We start from the raw sequence: 22076 nt of genomic DNA on the forward strand, positions 1-22076 counted from the left end.
GTTTTCTATTCTTTCCTTCCCTCCTTCTCTCTCTCCTAAAATTCGTTCTTTCCTTTACGCCCCTGTTAGGCTCCAGGGCTACCGTATTCTGAGATCACATGACCATCAGCCAATCCCGTCCCCCGCCCCTCCCGATGTTCTCCTCCCCTCACGGCGTTGCCTCACCAGCGCAGTTTAGACCTGCCCTCCGAATGCCCCCCACCCTGCCCCGCCCACCCCAATGGACGACATCCTCTACGACGAGTCAAGTCAACCCAGGTGTAAAGGTCCAAAAAGAAACAGGAAACGGGACAGCGACACATGCACATGGCAACCCCGGCTGATCTCTATCATCCGCTGAGGACCAATAGGAGATGGAGACCAGTCCCTCTGTCCTGTTCTGTCCTGTTTGTCATCCAAGATGGCCTCCCTTTTCTTTTGGGTTTAAAGACCCAGTGACAGACTTGCCAAAGCCAGAGCTGTTTAAGCAATACTGTGTTCTTCTCCCCTGTCCTCTTTCCGCAACGGTGACCTAAAAGACTGTTGGCTTGTGAAGACTTAATAAAACAATCAATCAAAACAAAGGAAAAAAACTCAGCAGAGCTGAGAGTTTGGGGATGGAAGGAAATCCCAGTCACAAGTGGATCATCCTCAAAAGACCATTTTCTAACACTCAGGACAAAAAGAACACAGGACAAGGTTAAAAACAAAGACCTTTAGGTGATCAAAATGCAGGTACCATCAAGTATTATGGTACAGATTTTTTCCTGTCCTAAAAAACTAACAAGAGACACTGTCAAAAGGAAAGCACTTTCGTATTTGATAGCACGGATGAACCAATTTAGTGTTCAGGAAACTGTGTTGTATCTTATTAGTTTCGGGGGGATATATTGGTTCGATCTCTTGCTGTATATTGCGTGAAGTGATAGAAGGGAGATTTTACACACACCAGAGCTGGGCTAGTGATACCACATTTGTTTTGGGGCATCGGTTAATTCATCTTTGTAGTGGACTGAACTGGATTTCCAGCAACCTTCATCAGACAGACATCTTTTAGCTACTTACTATTCAGGTGTGTGTGTTGTGATTGTCTGTAGGTTCTCTGTCCCTACTGTCAAATATTTGGAAAGTTGTATTAGTTGACTTAAACTGCCTTTTCTCAGGTGCAGTTGTTTGTCAGTGTTAGTTTCCATACAGTTCACCTTCTCCTTTTTCCCTTTCAGCATGCCACGCGTCTTTTTTTCTTTTAAATTACCTACAGTATATGGAAACCCAGGACACCAATGTGATTTGTCATACATCCAGATCACACCCAGATTTTGTTTCCATAATGAATGTGTTATAAGAGTGATAAAAATCTGTTTGTCTTTGTTTTCCCTTCTTCAGTCAACCATAATTTCCTCACACTGTCTTCATAAAGCCAATGGCATAGACCAGTGTATGACACAGATGTAAAATCTCTGAGTTTTGTATAGTTTTGTACAGTAAATAGGTTTATTCATGCAGTATTATACAACATAATCATTATGTTTAAATTGTGTGAACAATGTGAAGCTACCTGAAGCAGTCTTTAGGAACATGAGTAGTAGCCTGATCTGAAGCGGGTATGTAGCGCGATGGAGAAGTGTGTGAAATCTTAACAGCATGCAGTTGGCGTGTTTGGCTCACAACCTGCTTTGGTCCTGCTCAGTTCACAAGGACACCACAGACAGGTTGTACTAGTAAGAGATTACACATTGGGTTATATATAAAGAAGACATTGCTAAGGTTTTATTAAGCGTGTGTGCGTGTGTGTGTGTGTGCTTTCTGGGATTTGTGTGTATGTTAATAATGAGCACATAGTATGGCAGCATAACTGTTAATTTGGCAATCTGTTTTCTTAAGTGAAACTGTCGAAGGTAGCTGCTATAATTACACACTTGAGCTTGTGTGTAAGTGCAGGCCTTCAAAGGACTCCTGCTGAGGCGTCCTAACAATGCCTGTTATAAAAGTAGGTGCTCATTATAGCTTTGAGATTAGCCTACCTACAGAAAACTTCTCAGTCAGACTTTCTTTTCTTTTTTTGTAAACAACTGAAGAGATATAGAACATCATAACTGTCCAAATAATGTTATTTTCATGTTAAAATGTCTCTGTTTTGTATTTATTTACCAAAATAAATTGCAATTACCACACTTTTCTGTCTGAATTACATTTTTCATTTGCTTTTTTTATGTGATCTGCCAGTTTTGCAGGGGTTAGAGAGGGGCCAGGGTTTCAACCTTATTTTCAGTTTTGAACAAACAAGCAGAACACTATGAATGTCCTCCATGACAGACTGTCATTATACTGTCTCCTTCCTTCCTTCCTATGAAGACCGACTTTTTATTTCACTTTTGAAATTAGTTTAACATGAAATGACCTGTGTACGTTTCACTCTAATGGGCTGATATCAGTTCAGTTCAGTTCAGTTCAGACAACTTTATTTATCCCCAAGGGGCAATTCGGTTATATGTCTGTGTTTGTGAGTACTACAACATTGGAATTTTGTCATTGGAGTTTCACATTACATATACATTGTATACAATATTTCAGATAAGATAAGATTTTAAGTATTATTGTGGCAAAGTGAGAGCATTCAGAAGAAAAGCTGTAATAGTATGTACAATTGCACATTAAATGTAATCAAACATACAGTAATAGAAGCAAAGAGGTGATGTTGCACAGCTGGGGAGTTCAATTATTGCACATGGTGATTTGTCAGTCTTTAGTGTGTGTGTGTGTGTGTGTGTGTGTGTGTGTGTGTGTGTGTGTGTGTGTGTGTGTGTGTGTGTGTGTGTGTGTGTGTGTGTGTGTGTGTGTGTGTGTGCATCAGTCTTGAAGGCAACAGACTGACATACAAATTTTTTATAGTATTTTGTTCCCTGGAGACTTTATGCACCTTAATATTTAGTACTCACAGGAGGTGATAGAGGAGCAGCCACCTTGGATGAACCAAACTTCACAGAGAACAAAATTCTTTTTTTTCACCACCTTCTGCACTAATGGTAGAGTACTGCCTCTCAGTGGTTAGCTGGATGATGACAACGGGAGTGTACAGTTAGTAGAAATGTGGCAACTACGTATGTTCAATAACAGCCTGGGTCTAAATTTTGCTGACTCAGTGTGTCACAGAAAGCACATTTGCAATAAATTAAATAAATAAATAAATAGAAAGATCTGTGATAAAAACAAATACTATTTGATTGATTGTGGGTTTATTTCTTGGAACCCTCACCACTTCCACCAATTCAGCTCAAAGAGTTGCAGTAGGCAGCAGTGATCACAGGGTGGCAGTGTTCACCATGCTTCTCTGAGGAGATGAGGCGCCAACAGAGAGGCTTTTACAATTCACCAGATTTCATATTTGTGGAATCCAGTGGCACATTAGGAATTTGAAAATATGCTAAAACAGAAAAGAGCATTTTATAATGTTTTTCACTAGAGAAAAAAAAAAGTGCTGGCCCACATTAGGCATTAGTCATCAAGCTAATAAATGTAATGCACTGACACAATTACTTTGAAATGTAGACAGACAATTTTATTTATTTCTTCCTCTCGATTTCCCAAATGTCTTCCCATCCCATTTTTGTGTTCCTTTGAGTTTGTGTTTGTCAGTCTTGTTAACGACAACGGCCACACACACACACACAGAGACACAGAACTCTCTGCACTCTCGACAACATTATCTTTTCCGGAAATTGCTTCTCAAGCACAGCCGGAGCCCCATTAGAAAAGAAGAGCTCTACGCTGTAACCTTTTTAAAAAGCCATTAGTGATGCACCTGCTTCTCTCTCTCTCTCTCTCTCTCTCTCTCTCTCTCTCTCTCTCTCTCTCTCTCTCTCTCTCTCTCTCTCTCTCTCTCTCTCTCTCTCTCTCTCTGTTCCTATTTGTGTGTCCTATTTGTCTCTCTTGTTAACACTGACACACACACACACACACACAGTTTCTCCACCCTGATTGCCAGCTTCCTCGTTCTCAATTCTACAAACTAACTACAGAGCAGCAAACGCATCCTTCCACTCCAATTAGAGTATGAATCACTGACATTTTAAAGTTCTGCCTCAGAGTGAAAAACCACTCAATTTAATAATTTATGTGTGTTATTCTGATGGCTTGTGACTGTTAAATCAGTGTTTTGGACATGAGTAATTCTCTTTCAAAGCTACATGCTGGGAAAACAAGATATTTTTTAATATGACGTGTCACTAGAACAGGCTGGGTTCATTCGATCAAAGGCAAATGAGGAACTCATTTTGATGATTCATGCAGAGTTTGGCTAAATTTGAGCATAATGCACAAATGAGCTTTTAATTATGAATCCTGCTCTCACTTATAAAGATGCAGTGTTTTTGACATTTGATATTGAAAACTGTTACCCTGAGAGGGATGTGATTTGTATAAGGTCTGGTCTTCACCACATTCACACCAGTTACTTTAGATGCTGCAAGACCCAAATGAATATGAGTGATATGACATAATGTCCAAAGTATAAACATGTGCTATTGTAGAGCGACAACACGTGTTGAAGAAAATATGAAACCACATGATTTTACGTAACATCAATTTCTGTTTACAGGTCTTGGTCGGTCCTATTTCATATACAAAAAAAAGTTGTGCAAAGAGTTTTTGGTTCCAGAGGAAGCTGCATGAATTCTGATGAATGACCTCAAGTGAAGTTGGGGGTCTGAAGACTTCATGTTTGAAAAGAAAAATCTTGGGGATTTCGATTTGGAGACTTTTTTTATTATCTCTACTTGATACTCGCCTTTATGGGCATTCAAGTCTCTGCCTGAAGGCACTGCATCGTAGGATGATGCAGGCACCATGTTTTCACAAGAATGAAAAATTGGTGGAATAAAAACGCTCTGTCTGGTTGTGGTGCATTTTTTGCTGCCCATCCCAAGTCTGACAATGTTGTAAGAGTAATTAGCAAAATCAGGGAGTATTACAGTATTCAAAGTATTAGACTATATACTGTAAGAAGAAATGTTGCTTGCATTTCAACAAGGGAAAGAGAAAGAAAGAAAGAAAGAAAGAAAGAAAGAAAGAAAGAAAGAAAGAAAGAAAGAAAGAAAGAAAGAAAGAAAGAAAGAAAGAAAGAAAGAACATGTCTGGATCTCACTCCAAAACCCTTGACTGACAATTTGTGTTACAGTGATGTACAAGACGCAATGTGTGTGTGTGTGTGTGTGTGTGTGTGTGTGTGTGTGTGTGTGTGTGTGTGTGTGTGTGTGTGTGTGTGTGTGTGTGTGTGTGTGTGTGTGTGTGTGTGTGTGTGTGTGTCTGTGTGTAACGTCCTGTGATGAGTTGAACTTTGCTCCCTGACTCAGTGACTGTCTGTTTGGCGTAATGCTCCTGACACAGAGGTCACACCCTGTCTGGATATGTGTGAAAAGAAAGAAAGAAAGAAAGAAAGAAAGAAAGAAAGAAAGAAAGAAAGAAAGAAAGAAAGAAAGAAAGAAAAGGACTGAGTGTAAGTGAGTGTGTGAACTGAAAGAGATAAAAAAGTATGAGGATGAGTGTGGTTTATCGCATCTCAAAACAAACCAGCAGCCCCTGGGTAATAAAAATGTACTATCTGTCATAGTAAATTACAAATATTGGTCTTCGCCTTGCTGCAGTCTCCTGATTATGCTCAATGGTCTGCCTCTGACAATTATGAAGCCATTAACACTGTGTATGTGTGTGCGTGTGTGTGTGTGTGTGTGTGTGTGTGTGTGTGTGTGTGTGTGTGTGTGTGTGTGTGTGAGCGAGAGAGACAGAGAGAGACTCTATGGCTGCTTATTTGAGGAAATATGTTATCGGTTTTTTATGGCCTTGAAGGCTCCAGTGCCTCACAGCGTCAGCCTTGTGGGCTCTCAAACATCAAATTTACATGTTTGCTGTGTGTCTGCTCTTCTGTCTCTGATGTCTCTGGCCAAAATAAAGACAGCAAAGACAGGGGGAAGAGACTAAATGAGGGAAAAATGAAGATGAGTAACTGTATTACAAAGAATGTTGACAAAAGCCTGTTTAGCTCTTATGTGGCGCTTGTGTGTATCATTACAGAGGATGTTACACAAAATAACACACACACACACACACACACACGTTTCGGGTTTAGAGTGGGCAGCTCCTTTACAGGCCACCAGATGAGGAGAGGATTATAAAAGGCCTTACCACCAATCCCATCCAGCATGTCTGCTAAGGAAGACCATCAACTGGATACAGAGGTCCCAGGAGACTGGATTAGGAGTTGGAACACACAGACACATGCACACACACACATACACACGATCGCACACCCACTCACCACAGACCTTGTTGAAACCTCTGTTGAAACCCTGCAGGGAACACCATTCAAAACACACAGGCTGAGTCCTACTTCAGTCTATTATGATTTCAGCAGTAATGACTGACTGAGCAGTGGCTTCATCTAAAATGACGTTAATCTATTTCTGCCACAACATCCCCTCCCATTGATTTCAAACCTATATTAATATATAAATACCCACAGAACATTATTCCCTGTAAAATTCTGTGAATTCTAATACAACAGCCCGGCAATAAATCCTTAAAGCTGTAACAGATAGTTATTAATATAAGTCATGTATGTTATTATTTACAACTTAATTGTGTTAAAAAATCTAAACTGCAGTCTGCCATATTGTACTCCTATTGTTGTTACCAGCTCTTGAACCAAATAAAAGAAGCATCATTGTCACACAACAACTAGCTATAATGTTGAGTTGTATTGTATTGCGATACACCATACCTGTTTTGTCCAGAGACACTGTGGTGCAAATGACAATTCAACCGCAACACAACCTAAGAATCCCTAAAATGACCATATGACACTGTGAGCCATGCAAAGAAAACAGGGATTGGTTATTTATTGCATGGCCATTGCACAAGATTGCATTATATTGTACAGGTCTGTCCACCCCCATTATGAAGAAGAGAGAGACTGAAGGAGTCTCATTATACAGTAAGATGTGATCTAAAGCACAATATCTGAATATTTTCCAATGTTATGGCACATCAGAAAATAAAAAGGTCCAATTAGGAACACAAGCACACTATAATTCACAAACCATCCCATGATAGACTCTGTTAAAAACTCAAGATTATCTCAAGGCCCCCAACTGACAACATTTTTCCTGTAAACTCAAAGATTACAGTTTAATAGTACAAAGCATTTAGGGTGCAGTGATATCAGTGAGGCTCAAAAACAGTCACTCACTTTTACACATACATATTCCCCAATGGTTTTTTATTTGTATTTTGTATTTTTTTTAAATTATTTTGCCAAGGACTGCTGTAGCTCCATCATGGCCCCCCTTTATGTCCCCGGACCCCATGTTGGGAACCGACGCACTATAGGGCATGCTCCTCGGCGGCAAGCCTGGATGGAGTCATGGACAAGAGAGGAGGGCAGGAGGAGGAGGAGGGGGAGGAGGAGGAGAGGTGAGAGGTTGCCGCTGAGTTGCATGGGATGCTGATGCTGCTGCTGCATAGGCTCCATCGCTCCATCCCTCCCTCGGAGAGAATGGAAAAAACAAGGAGTGGTTATGTGATTCCCCACAAGCAGGAGGAGAAGCGCACGGGAGAGAAAGGAATAGCAGGGAGGGTTGGGGTGGGGGGGCGTTTCCCTGCACAGTATAGCCTATTCTCACACTTCAGCATGGATACGATGAATGGCATATAGAGCGGCTTCTTCAGGGGGAGATGACAAAAAAAGGTGGACATGGCGGTAAGTTGAATTTTTTTTCACCCCGCAATTATTTACCATGAAGGAAAAACAAAAAACAAAAAAACGAATTGGACACAGTTGACAACGCGGCGTTGCTCCGGGTCCCATCACTTTAGACTGTCCTGATATTTCCAGATATTTGTTGATAATCCCTGAAGTGGAGAAAACAAGACTTGCGGGTTGAAGCTCCAGGAGTCGGTTTGTAGCACTGCATGGCACGGGATTCACGCCCGATCAATTTCTCGTTGGCACGCTTTATGGTTTGATAACTAAACAGGTTGGTCCCATCAGCATCACTCCCAAGTGCCTATCAAATTACTTGATGAGAACTGCACCTGCACGTCGCCTTATATTTTACCAGCAGCATGACAGCGTGCCTTCCTCCTTTGTAGCCTGTTAGAAAAAAAGCAACAACAACAACAAAAAACAAAAAAACAGAGAGACAAAGATGTTTTAAATCTCTCGCACTCCCTGTAAAGGGTTAAGGATTCAATCCACGCTTCCCACTCTGAACTGGGTTCTCCTTGTCAGTGGAAGCGGATGTATTTACAAACAAAGAAAGCTTAATATCCAAGCCTGTCACGTAGAGGACAGGTGCTGGCTATCTGCAATTTTACAGTGGTATGTGGTTGTCTGGTTATCTGGGCTAGTAGGCCACCTGGAGCCTCTATGCATTGAAAACCCCCAGTAAGATTAAGAAAACCCAAAGTGGCTCTGTTAAGTTTGTCACTAAAAGTTTGGCCAAAGGTAGAGAAAGGGTGTGTGTGTGTGTGTGTTTTTACATTCTTTATTTTTATTCTGCACTCTAGGCTGAATTTGTTGCAATAGCCATCACTGGGTCATTTATTTTTTGTCTGGGTAGTGACTATTAGACTCCACAGTGTAGCCAAAATGACTGGAAAGATTTGCTGTTGCAGGCATAAGCATAAACATCCTCATAACAGCGCCTTTAGTTCCAAGCAATTAAGCAGTAATGTGCAAGCAGCAGCCCAGCGTCCGCTCAGTCTCTGTCTCCATCTCAAGCCTGTCTTGTCTTTGCCTCTGGCACAGCCACTTGCAATTCTGTTTCCTATCTGACACACCAGGTACATTCAAGAATTGATAAGTCTGATGCGTCAGACATAAATATGAAACACAGACCGATTTTCTTTCATTAGGCTGTCCAGCTGGAGCCAGTTCACTTTCAATCTACTCAATTCAGGAAATGGATTTTCTTATAAATGCGAACCAGATGTCTTCCGCCACAAAATAAAGTTCTTATCCAGTGCAAAAAAAAAGAAAAGAAAGAAATGATTGGGGATGAAGCTTTGATCTTAAACCTGTGGATGTATGACAGTTTACATGGATGAAAAAAAAAAGTAAAACTGAGGTGACAGAAGAAGAAAGGCCTGCTGGTCCATACATTCAAAATCTGCAGCTGCAGGCACACCCATGTGAGTGACATGCTATCATAGCTTAGCTCCCTCGTACACAGCCAAAACCACACTGAGGCATGTCTTCAAATTAGACAGAGACATCCCAGTGACACCGAGCAGACACAGACCAGTCCTGTGAAGTGAAGAGGGCAGCAGCAGGGTGTATTTTTACACCAGATCTCTGACACCTACGTACATCTCTTCACAGCTCGTGGTGAGAACAGAAGACACGTCCAGTTGAGTTGTCATCATCAGCAGCCCCATCAGACATGGACAGTTGGGTAGAAGGAGGAAGAGACAAGAAGCAGGAGGAGGAGAGGGATGAGGACAGAGGGCTAGAGGAGTGTAGATAATGAGAGAAACGAGTGCCACGATCTCATAGGCGTGATGATGGCCTCGGCTAGTTTTGGCACTTCCCTCACGATGAAGTAGACTAGCACGGGCGTGAGTGAGGCGAGAGGGAGAACTGTCAGTGGCAAATGGGGACTTTTTCCGGGAGTGTCAGGTTTCACATGGTGGGCTGCTTTGATCGGTGAATGGTTACAGAAAACGATGTCTGGTTTAAAGTGTGTGTGCCTGAATGGATAAACAAGCTGATCTGAGGATGAGAAAGTAGGAGAGAGGGGGTAGGAGGCTAAACACAGGGCGAGAGCGGGGAAGACAACAAGGGTGGGATCACAATGATTAGAGAGGAAAGGTTACAGGAAAAAGTGAGACGAAGAGAAAGAAAAAGAGAGAAAGAGAGAGACAGTCAAGTCATGTTTGTAGACTCGCCTGAATCTTCCAGGGGGGGGGGGGTCGTATGTGGTGCTGATGCAACCCCCACCCACCATCACCACCCTTTTCCCAATGACTCTCCTTCTCTCCTCCTCAGCCGCTGATTGACAACTACTGTGTCTCTAATTGGCAAGTGTGGATAGGAAAGAGCCAGGCTTATTCTCCATGGGACAGACCAAGGAAAAGAGAAGGAGTGTATGTGTGTGTGTTGAGGGGATGATGGGGGGAGTCTTCCAAGAGGAGAGGAGAGGAGAGGACAGATAGATTGGGGGAAGGAGTGGAAAATGGAATGGAAGAAGGGGGGAGGTGAGGAGGAGGGGATGGAGGTGAGGGCTGAACATCTGTTTGGTAATCAGTCTCTCCCCTCAGTGCAGTGTAACACACACTGACACCTATTTGATAATTGGTGAGCTTGCCCTCTCCCTCAGCGCTTGGCTAAATGGTTGCTTGATACCGAGGAGAGCAAAGGGACTAGCTGTTGGCAGTGTAATCTGTTTACTTGGTGCAGCTCAGGTAAAGATGCATAGCAGTCCGCTTGTGCAAGTCTGTGTGCGTACGTGTGGGTGTGTGGCAATTGCGTAAAGCTTACAATCGGGTTATTAGTCTGACAATGTGCACAAAATGTGACTTGAAGCGTGCGTGAAATGTGTATTATAACCTCTGAGCAATGCTGCTGCATTGTTATTCAAGGATAAATATGATCTCTTTTGTCTCTCTTATCCTAGGTGCTGTCCTTAAAGATTTGCTTCCACACAGACCCCCCCTCCTTCCACGCTGCAATCTTATTCAGAGTGCAGGAACTGAAGGGATGCACACAGAAAAGGAGAATGAGCTCCAGAGCTGAGAGGCGAGAGAAGGGAATGGAGGGGAGGAGGTGGGCCTCTTTGCTCCGGTCTCGACCACGGGTATTCTTGGGTTGATAATACAGATGTGGATGTTATTGCTTGAGAATACGCGTAGTCGAGTGGAAGCTTAATCATCTACAGTGGACCAAAAGCAGAGCATTATTCAGTAGACTACAATGGCAGAGACCAGGCAGACACATACACTATGTATCGCCAAGCTGAGGTGGTGACACAGACACGGGATGGATTTTAATTAAGCACCCAGAGGTGACGTTTTATGGGGGGAAAAAGGCTTATTTTGTTCAATCAGAAAGGTTTTAAAATAGAACGCAATCAGGGCCAGCCAGGTGCCCAAATCAAATCCAGCCACTGAAAAGGTTTTATCATCGTAGGTTTATCAACCATGTCACTCTTTACACCTGTGGAGGAAATGAGTTTGTGTCGCTGGCCAGTTTCAGTCTCTCCCTGCAGAGGCGCTGGTGGGGAAGACTCGCCCCGTGCCACTAAGCTAAACCCCCCTGGCATTAGTTCAGGGAGCTTAACACAAAAGTCTCCTGACTCAGACGTTAATTCCAAGCCTTCTTGATTACATACCCTTGTCAGTCAGTTGTGCACACAAGTGAGCCTGTAATCTTATCAGTTGATGAGTGTCTTTCCCAGTCCATCACACTCTGCACCCAACATTTTCCTCAGAGTGAACAGAAATTTGATCTTGGCAAAATTGGTGGCAGAAATGGCTTTTTGCAAGCCCTCAGACGTAAACGGCTGCAATACCTTGACATGGTAGGCATCATAACCGTGCATAACCATCATCCCACTGCACTACAAACTAGTATTGCACTCCTATTTTTGACTCCCTGGCTCATGCTAAAAATGTGTGAGAGTTTGACGCCTGTAGCAGCAACAGGAGACAGTAACATATGAGGACATGTCAAGGCTTGCACCCATGGCTGGGATCTCAGTATTCGGCTTAGCGGACTGGCTGTCAAGATGGAGACTCAGGACCTAACACACACACACACACACACACACACACACACACACACACACACACACACACACACACACACACACACACACACACACACACACACACACACATACACACAAACTGCATGAGGGTTCGAATGATCTAAACATCAGTAGGGATCAGGGATTGATGGGTTTTATGAAAACAAGCATACAGATAGATCCCCATATATAAAACACCCACATTTTAACTAGGTTCACTGGGTCCGTCTGCCAGTGGGGAACTAAGGGACTGATTGATTTTATGGGTAACTATTTTTAGTCAGAATGATGGATGTTTATGTCTTTTATTGATCAAGTTGTGGTGCAGGCTTGAAGAATTCTTGGACGTCAGGGCATGCTGATTAATCAGGCAGCAAAGGTGTTAGAATAAAACATCCTGAATTACATTTTTGGTACATTAGCATTATTGCTAAGTATTATAAATTAGAGAATCAACATTTCAGTGCAAATTCAGCATTATATTAGCATCTGTTTGCAAATGTGCCCATGATGAATTACGCTCCTATCATTTATTATTCCATGATTTCTTACAACTGTGTAAGCAAATCTCTTATTTATTAGCAGTGTATGATTATAATGTATATGAATTTATTTCTGACGCTGTGTAAACTTGTTGATTGGGCAAAGCCATTTCTGTGGTTTTGTGTGTATTTGTGTATGCATGCGTGTGCTTCTAAGCAACAAAATGACTATTGTGAGCACAGCTCCAGGTGCCTAGCAACCGAATCGCTCTGTTTCCTTGGTAACAGTTGCCTTGCACTCACTGTGTGGGTGATTGGCAGCCTTGACAACGGAGACGGAGTGACACTTGACCTCGCGTGCTGAATGGGAGAGGAGAAAGAAGGAGCGAGAAATAGAAGAGAGGGGGAGGGCGTGGGAGGGGACGTGCAGAGACAGAGGAGAGACTAAGTGATAATCATTCTCCATTGTAATCATCCTCCAGCATGTTTCATAAGGCGTCGTCAATACCTCTCCAGCTGGGGTCCATCATCAAACACAATACACAGTGCAGTGCGCGCATGCACGGACACACTCTTCCTGGGTGGAGAGCCCAGGCAGGCACTCCACATCTCATCTATTATCACTCAGCGCTGCCTGGTGCACAGCCTCGCTACACTGTGTCTTCTTTCATTTGTGGTCTGCTACATCCTGTGCTCTGTGGGGATGAATGGATACTGGACTCCTAAAAATGTGTCACGGTCACAGATGCCACAGGAGAGTAGCTCAGAAGCTGTGGCCAGAGACTTTTTTTTTTAATAGGCAGTGCCAGTGTCTTTGACATCTTGGTGTTTAAGTGCTGTAATTAAAAAAAATAAATGTGGCTTTGTGGCTTTCTATAGATTCACTGTCTGAGGGTATCGCAGTGTAGAAGGATTTAATCAAAAAGCATGTTCATCGCTGACTATACCTCTGTATAGTGATAAATCAAAACTGGAACAGTGGAACAGTACAAATAACAATAGCTTTTATTGTTGATGCCATTAGGATGGAGTCAAATAACAGCCCACGTTTGAAAATTGAGTCTGTTCTTTCACCTCATTCAACTTTTATTATTAAATCTATACTACACTCAACAGAGTTCATAATTTAAGCCTGTTCCAGAACTTAAGACGTGTAAGGTATCTGTGAATATGAATGTTCTGCCTTTTTCTTTATTAAACCTCAAGATTTTTTGTCAGGTCATCTAAATCCCAGCTGTAATATCTCTACCTTGAGGTTGTCTCTCCATTCGTCACCGGTTGGTTGTGCACAGTGCTATATGGGACATTTATGTCACGTAAAGATATAATCACTACCTTTAGTTTCCTCATTTTAAAAAGAAGAAAAACCTAGGACTATTACATTCAGCACAGACTCAAGGACAGACAACCATGGCTCGATCACAAAGAACACAGAAATCTGAAGTGTGTCATCTTTTGTTCAATGCAACTGCATGTCTTTGTGTATAATGAGACATCTACTCTATTATGTTATCAAAATACAGTACATTTACTTCATTACACAATAAAAGGAGAAAACAACACTAACTGGTATTGTGTCTTATTGCTCCTTTATTTCCAAGATCACACTTTTCAAAATTGTTGTATTAAAAAAACATTTTATTCTTCTTTTTGGCCATTGCATAGGAAAATATCCATATTACAGCTCAATTTCAGGATGAGAACACAATATTTTCTACACATGCACTTAATAACAAAGAAAATTCTACTTTGTGATTTGCTTTTATTTCTCAAACATGTCCGCCAAAATGATACTATCACCTGAGACACTGAATGGATTAAGAACAATTCATGACTTGTGAACTTAGCAGCAAAGCATACATCTTTCCCGCTCCTCTCCAGTGGAATGACCTAATGCTGTGACACAACTGTCTTCACGAGGATGTGGATATGTGTGGATAGTTACGACTGAACAAGACCCAGGACATCTAGGCTAATTGAGGATGAAAATTGTTGATTAAACATATTTCAACTATCAACTATGCTATGTTCAGATGAGATGCTAAAAACAAGTTTATCACTGTGTTGCTGTTGGTCTAAACTGTGTTCAGATTAAAACCAACATAACCAAGCTAGAATTAAAAACAAAATAAAAAAAAAACACAACACATTATTTTGCAATCTTCAACATCAAACATTATTTAAAGGCTTGTCTACACGGGATCTAAAGGGTCTTGAGACCTATCCAAAATAATCAAAAACAGAAAGGCCTGCTCAATGTGTGAGGACAAATCAGGATACACTGCATGTAACAAATATTGAAATAAATCTCAAGAGTAAAGACTACAGTCGTGAGCTGAAACTTTACTCACAAAGGGGAAACTCATCAGGAACAATCCAGAGCCCGTTTGTGATGATCCACACAGCTGTAAATTTCAATTGACCATACAGAAACTTGTGAAAAATAAAAGTTTGGGGAAAAAATCCTCCGACCAGCTTGATCCTACCGGGCCGCAGACCCACCAGCCCCATCCTCAGCCTGTTCCTGAGAGGCATCCAGCTGCACACGGGGGCTACTGATTGGCTGCTTCACAAGCATCTATCCAGTCACTGTACACATCAACTGGCTCCGACAGATCTGAGGAGCAGTGAATTAAGGATAAAAAAAAAATTCCTGCTGAAGAATAGATAATGCATGATTAAAAATTGATACAGAAGAGAAAAGCGACCACTTCTTAGGAAAGCTGTTGTTTGTTATTACAGTGAAGATGAGCAGTGATCCCTAGAACTAATGACACTCTGAATCAATATCATTTATCAGAAGTTCAATTAGGGGTTACCATTTTCAGTCGCACTCCCTTTCAAATCTAATTTCTATTGCACTCAGCCCTGAAAAACATTTTTCTTTAATCTTTCTCCAAATGCTGAAACTAATAAAATTTGAAGACAAAACAATTATTTTGTTAACAGTGACATTGCCAACAGGTCTTAGAAAATGACAAGATAAAAATAAAGCCTAATTTTCCTGACATTCCTTTCAATACTTAATGGAGTTTGTATATGAATACTATGTTATGTATGTAACTCTGGTCTCTGAACAAAGATGGTATTTAGTAGTATCCAATATGAATGGCGTCCTTGATCTTTCTTCTGCCTGGATTTTGCTGCACAGTCTCCCAAGGCTGAACATATAGTGATCATAAGTGTAACACAGAGAATCAGTGAACCCCAAGACACCAGCCCAGAAACTAGTCACGCCTTCAACTTAAAAGTCACAAGGATTTGGGGGTGAGAGAGCTGAAAAAGGCCATTCATACTGTATCTGACGCCAAATCCTAAAAGTGTGGTTGTACTACATTTCTGTTTGACAAAATTTAACAGCACTCAGCTCTGAAAAGGAAACAATTTCACAATTCTGATGCCAGTAATAAAGACTGATCTCAGCGATCACAGACAGTGGATGCTGTTTGAGAGCAATTCTAAAAATTTTTGTTCTGTCAGTGTGACAGTGCACTGAACATAATGATAAACACTAGAAAAATAACTCCTCCCCTATATTCTATTCAGCACTCCAGTTCATCATCTTGGTTAAGGCCGAATGCAGGTGAACTATGACCTGTGAATCTGCCAGAGCTCACTGAACATCTCACACACATAGGGGAGTTTTCTGGAGTTGTGAATGGGAGAAATGGTTGTGTAGCAGACTTATAATGTGACCAAGCCATTTAAAAATCACACAATAACTGACCCACCTACTTGACAACTCAAGGACCTTTAATCACTAATAGAATCTATGAGATCATGTGAAACAAACCTGGTGAGTGGACCTTGAGCTGAGATTATTTTGTCAGACTACGTGTTTCCAAGATTAAGAATCATCTTGCGTGCACAGACCTAATAAAAGTCATTTGTTGAGATAAGGTGTTCAAAATGTTATACCATTCTCTTGCTGATATTTTATTGCATTATGAGAAAGATCGTGAATAAGGATACAGGTAATGGGGGTCTGGAACTCCTCCAAGCAGACTGTGCATGATATTATGCCAGTATTTCTGCTCCTCTCCCTGTCACAAGACACACAAAGGGTAAAAAAATATCAGAAATCAACTATTAAAACTTAAAATTATATATACACACATGTAAATATGTGTGTTTCTGTATGTGTGTAATATTGAGCTACTTACATTTTTACATCACACGACTTCTCGTGGTTGCAGAACGGGCAGGTGAACTGACTGTCCAGATCCCCTGTCATCTTCTTCTTAGGGGGAGGCTTTCTTTTGGACTTGCGGCGACCCATTGCACACGAACTGAATCAAAAGTCTGTGTATGAAAGACACAAAGTCGTGGAACTTAATCGAGGAGAGCTAGGGCGATGGGTGGCTGCCACTAAAGTGAAGATCAGTGTGAATACTTTGGCAGAAAACAACTCTAGTCTGCTGCCCCATATTGTTGGTTAGTTAGCATGCTAATGTTAGCATGTTTGTTGTTGATCCCCAGTAGGACCTAAATCGCCACACAACAGAGAGAAACGGAGCTAAAACTGACTTTAATGGACTTGGCTATAAAAGCGACTTTGATTCTGCGTCAACTAGCTTTAATTGTGAAATACATCGTGCGTGTCGTATACAAAAAGTTTAATCTTGTTTACCTTTGGTTGTAGAAGACACACGTTGCAGTAATGAGGAAAAGGGTTTCTCAAGTCCCGGCACCGACAACTGTTCTCGTTAAATGATTGGTCGAGAGAGTTCGGGCTCTGGTCCACCATTGGCTGACTGACCTGTCAGTCAAAATGATTGGCAGTGACGATACAGCGTTTGACCTATGTGACTGACGCAGCATATTCCCGCGTGGTGGCGACAGAAGCAATCACAGGTAATAAAGAGTGGTGTCACTAAAAAATACCCCAAAGTTTGTTGTTTTTGCCCACCGCTTCCTCTCACAGGAGATGTTCAGGAGTCAACGCTGTACAGAGACCGGCAGGTTCGTGTTTTTCCACACGGCTTTGTGTTGCAGTTTGTCTTCTCTCATGAGTTTATATTGGTTTTAACTCACAAGTCACCCCCCCAAAAGAACACATAGGATTCATGCTAGCTTAACTTGGTTAACAAAAGTGAGCTGGTTAAGTCAACAGTTAAACCAGTAGCTAACTTACGTCCGTGAAGTCCAAAGTGAACACCACACTAACCTGGATGTAAGTTACTGTATCTGTGGTGTGCTGACGTCCTTTGGCTAATAGGAACAGAAAATTAATCATATGTTGAAGACAAAATGTATAAACTGTGTTGGAACTGATAATGGGGTTAGGGGTTAGTTGTGATGAAGTATTGGTAATTGTTTGTAATGCAAAAATCTGTCCCCCAATAAAATGAGCTTTAAGTTAATTCATTTATATTAATAGTTATGTCAATTAACTTGTGATCACTGAGATCATATCCAGTGCTGGTGGTACACTTGACCTGCATTATAGTGGTTCTACTATTGTGAGAAGGACAAAAGAACTAAACAAAATTTGCAGTGTTTTTTTCTTATTAAAAAAAGAACATAAAAAAGTAGAATTAATTATTGAATTGCAAAATGGTGGATCATACAGGTGTAGTGCTCAGTGTACAGCTATACATGACATTATAGCGTAAAATGCAAGAAAAGAAGGGTATTCTTAAAATTGAGAAGCTTGACTAATAAATGAATATATTACTTTAAGCAGCATAGATTACACAAACAAAACTGTGTAATCATAATTTGGCCTGAGACGTAAAATACACACAGACAAAACTGTCAAAAGCACTTAGTTATCCTAGATAAAGTTAAAAAAGAAATTGGCTCTTAAAATGTATTTTATTTTTTCTGTGGAACATCAGTGATGTGGAGAGTGAAGGTGGTCGGCCTGGGGGTGATAGCCCTCTCCCTCAGTCTGGAGCTGCTTCTTCGGTTTCTGCATCGCCGCAGGCGTGAAAGAACCCTGAATGAGGTCCTCTTCTTCCCTTCAGAGGTGGCCTGTGTTGAGCACATCTTCAGTCCCTCCTCAACTAAGTAGGTGAAACATAACCACTGTATTAAGTCGAGGGAAGAAAGGGGAATGTATTACCTCTGTATCACTGTACAGTTTTGTCATAATGGCCACTAATGCAAAAATAAATTCTTAGCCCCTAGATACTTTGAGTAAGTGGATTTAGTCAGTGCACTTACCATTCTTAATCCTCGCTGCTTCTTACTCAGCAGGTACAAGTCTTCCGAAGTTATTTCTCCAGATAAAATTAAACCTAAAAAACAAACCTTGATTCAATTAAAATCATGAATGGTACTACACAACATTTTTTTTTCAACTTGAGTTGCTTTCTAGAGATACTTGGTAAAAGATGAAATATACAACAATGGCAGCATTAAGGATATTAAGTTAAGACCCTTGAGATAACAAAATTTTGTTTTCTTTCTTACTTCTTGTCTTCTAGTTCCTGTTTGTGCCCATTGCCTCATGGTGTAGAGACCTCTTTCACACGTCTTCTCCACCACCTCCTCTCTGCTACATCCTCTGTGGATTTGTGTGTTTTTGCCTTTTCAAACATGGATCTGTGCAGGGCTATACTAGCCCTTCATACCAAGGGCATTATCATCCAGGTCCTCACTGATAAGGACTACGCTGCTATCACTGGCTCCCAGATAGGGTTCCTCCGCAGATCAGGTAAGAGTAACAGCACAGATATATTTATTTTTTGAATCTTTATGAAGTATATCTCTTCATGTTAACCCGTATAGAGATATTTATCAAAACAAGACCTCACACCGACCTATGAGGGATTATTATAAACAAATATCCGTTAAAATACGGGAAGGATGACTCGGCTCTCACTCAACAAAAGGTGCTCACTGTGTGTTCTCGGACTACCAGTGTCGCTGTCATTACGTCTCAGAGGGTTCCTTCGTAGTGGATAGAGTGGTGATCGGAAGTGTCTGCGTGAATGGATGTTACCACCACAAGCCCTCCTATGAGTCAGAGTAGTCATGCTCTGAAAGCACTGAAAGATTTGGTGTCACGTGTCTGGCTCACACTGCCTCACTTTCTCCCTCAGCCCTCTCTGCATTTAATAAATTACTTTCGGTGTATGTTGTTAAGTAAGAATTAAGTAAGTAAGAAATTGGCAACCAGGCAACAACTGTCATTAGGCAAAGTGTTTCTCTAAGCGTGTGCGTGTGTGCGTGCATGTTGACGACTAGCCTCTTTGACACAAGGGACAATCAGCTCCTCTCCTGTCTCTTTTGTATTTACTCACGGTTCTGCAGGAACATCTTATAATCAAATAGCTGAGTGTGACTGGCACTTAACCACACTGCTGGGGGTTGTCCATAGGTCCAGGATCCAGATTTGTGCATAGGCTCTAAAAATGATCATAAAGGGACATCTTCTTCTGACAGACCAGACTCATACAGTCTGTGTCCTGAGGTCAAAACTGGAATGACTTTATCGTTTTATTGCCAGTTGTATTTATTCTTTCCCATCATTTCTGGCTGTCTTCACTTTGAGCTGCCGAATAACAATATTCCAAATAGCCCAAAAAGCATTTACACAGAGCAATTAGTTCTTTTTAGGGGTCATGTTTCTTGGAAGATAAATGCTGAGAACATCTAATGCGTAGCTCATAATTGTTTTTACACTTTTTTCTTTAATGAGCATGCACTTAACCTTTTAAGAGATAACTTGCATATCTAATCTTTCTGTTTGGTTTGCTCTGTAGTCCAAACCACTGATCTATGCAAACTGAAATCAGATATAATACAAAAGTAATTAATACGAAAGTAATGGTACCATTATTTTTAATTTCTATACTTGGTTGTAAAATAGCTACAACAGCTGAATGACTTTGACTTATAGCTTTTATTTTTGTTACACAATCAATTCATAGGAACAGTTTTTGATTGATTAATATAGATAGTTTTTAGCATCCAAATGATTCCCTCTGTTCAGACTGGCTATGGGAAACAATTGTCTTGTGATCGTATAACGAGTATGAAAACACTCATGTGACCTTTAATGTTAAGTGCTGAGTGTTGTAAGCTTTTGACATCAGTGATGTTGCACTTATGTTGAATAGTGTATGTTGTGAAAGTGCAATGGTTTCAATTTATTCTACCAGTATCACCTTTCTACTTCATAACTCCTCAGGCCATATGTGTGTCAATATCATCCATTAAGAAATTCTCGTGTAAATCTTAAAGTGCATTTAGTCCTGAGACTCAGGAATATTCATCCCTCACCCTTAGATAATAATTTGACACCACTGTTTTCCCTTATGTAATTTACTCCATTCAACTCAAAGCACCTCACATGTTGTTTAAGCTGCAGAGACACTCATTGATATTCCTTGTGCGCCACCCACAGTAGACAGTTGAGGAGATCAACACACACACACTGCATGAGGCATTGAAGAATTCCCCCCTCATTCTTCACCGTCCTCTGTGTCAACCCTCTGCTCCCTAGGGATCTGTGTGCGGTACGGTGTGTGTCCTGTGTACATGCATCACAAGTTTGTAGTGGTGGACCGTCGGCTGCTCATCACCGGCTCCCTCAACTGGACGCTGGGTGCAGTGCAGAGCAACATGGAGAACCTGCTTGTCACTGACGAGCCACGCCTGGTGCAACCCTTCATCCAGGAGTTCCACAGGTTATGGGTGCTCAGCGATCCAGCTCGATACCGCCCTTTAGCTCCTCAAATACCTGCTCAGCCAGAGCTCCAGAGATAGCTTTGAGGTAGAAGGTGTGTGTGTGGAATCAGTAGAGGTACAGTAGCTTGACCAGAAGCTGCCTCCATCTTTTCTTTTCTCTTCATGTAAAAATTAAGATATCAATGTAGAAGATGATAGAAGTTATAAGGAATGTTCTTTTAAATATTCATCAGAAAACTGCTCTGCTTTTGAAAGAGACTTATTTATCTGGATGAATCTGGTTCATGTGTTTCATTTTTGTATTTCTTAGATGAGGATAATATCTACAATATGCAGAGTTTTGTTTGTTGGCGTAAAGGAGAAATCTTCTGTTTCTGTTAGTCGGGAATTTGTGTTTTTATATACTGTCACAAGTTGACAGGTTGTTATTATAGTAGGTTTTTTTTTGGGGGGGGGGGGGGGGGGATTTCCACTGGTGATCAAATTGATCTTGTTTCTTCATGGTCATTACATGATGAATAATCTGTTGTGTGATTTCCCTCTTCAAACAAATGAGAGTATGTTGGCTCGTCAGAAGCTTGAGTTTAATGCCTCTGCACAGTTCACCTTGTGTACAGTATAACTCCAAATTACACTGGCTGTAAAAAATCCAGTGTATTGTTTAGGGTGTGCTTCTGTGGTCTCGGGGACTATATGTTGCCAAGCACCAATAAAAACCGCCTCTCAGGCTGCAGTTTGGGCAGGTCTGTTGCATCATTGCCCCACAGCTGTAGTCTCTCTCCTGCTGCAACATGATTTACTCTGTTTCATATTCACAGAGGTGTCTCACAGCACAGAGGTATGCTCAGTGTTTCAACAATACCTCTTTTTGTGGTTTACAAACCCAACAAGAGTTGACCTGGTTGGGACATGATGAATGTGGCTGGTTGCATGACTCTTGCCTTGCTCACAGTCAGGCTGATGCTTGTTGATGAAAGTTGTTGAAGCCCAGAACTGCTCCGTCTGACTTATGACTCGTTATATTTCAGCCGTCACATCTCGAAATGAGGCGTATCCAATGGGAATTTTAGAGTTTGCGAATCAGCTGCTGTATTTTATCCACGGCATACAAAGTGACCAATTTGACTAAGAGGTCATGAGTTAGGATGCGTAACCACTGCGTAATGCCTGCGCC

General features: G+C 41.4%; 2 protein-coding genes and 1 pseudogene across 3 annotated transcripts in view; 2 read left to right on the top strand and 1 right to left on the bottom strand.

Moving 5' to 3' along the window:
* LOC310991562 (phospholipid phosphatase-related protein type 5-like) overlaps positions 1 to 2146 on the top strand; it is a 52273-nt pseudogene extending 50127 nt beyond the window's left edge. The window contains exon 8 of the transcript XR_014596477.1: positions 70 to 2146. The product of XR_014596477.1 is annotated as a phospholipid phosphatase-related protein type 5-like (transcript). The remainder of the gene's footprint in view (positions 1 to 69) is intronic.
* An 11692-nt stretch (positions 2147 to 13838) lies between these two features.
* Positions 13839 to 16952, bottom strand: LOC310992897 (transcription elongation factor 1 homolog). Its single transcript, XM_083981128.1, has 4 exons — positions 16893 to 16952; positions 16426 to 16564; positions 16235 to 16305; positions 13839 to 14879 (listed from the first exon to the last, which is right to left on the bottom strand). The coding sequence occupies exons 2-4, from the start codon at positions 16539 to 16541 to the stop codon at positions 14815 to 14817; spliced, it is 252 nt and encodes an 83-aa protein (XP_083837254.1). The 5' UTR covers positions 16542 to 16564; positions 16893 to 16952; the 3' UTR covers positions 13839 to 14814.
* Positions 16953 to 17086: 134 nt separating this feature from the next.
* On the top strand, positions 17087 to 20980 carry pld6 (phospholipase D family, member 6; the record flags this gene model as incomplete). The annotated part of the gene is made up of 4 exons (XM_083983227.1): positions 17087 to 17116; positions 18103 to 18274; positions 18694 to 18923; positions 20718 to 20980. Exons 2-4 carry the CDS (start codon positions 18105 to 18107, stop codon positions 20978 to 20980), a joined length of 663 nt encoding a protein of 220 aa, XP_083839353.1. The 5' UTR covers positions 17087 to 17116; positions 18103 to 18104.
* Positions 20981 to 22076: the final 1096 nt, after the last annotated feature.

This window comes from Trachurus trachurus (assembly GCF_905171665.1).
Source record: "Trachurus trachurus genome assembly, chromosome: 1".
In the NCBI taxonomy this organism is placed as follows: Eukaryota; Metazoa; Chordata; class Actinopteri; order Carangiformes; family Carangidae; genus Trachurus; species Trachurus trachurus.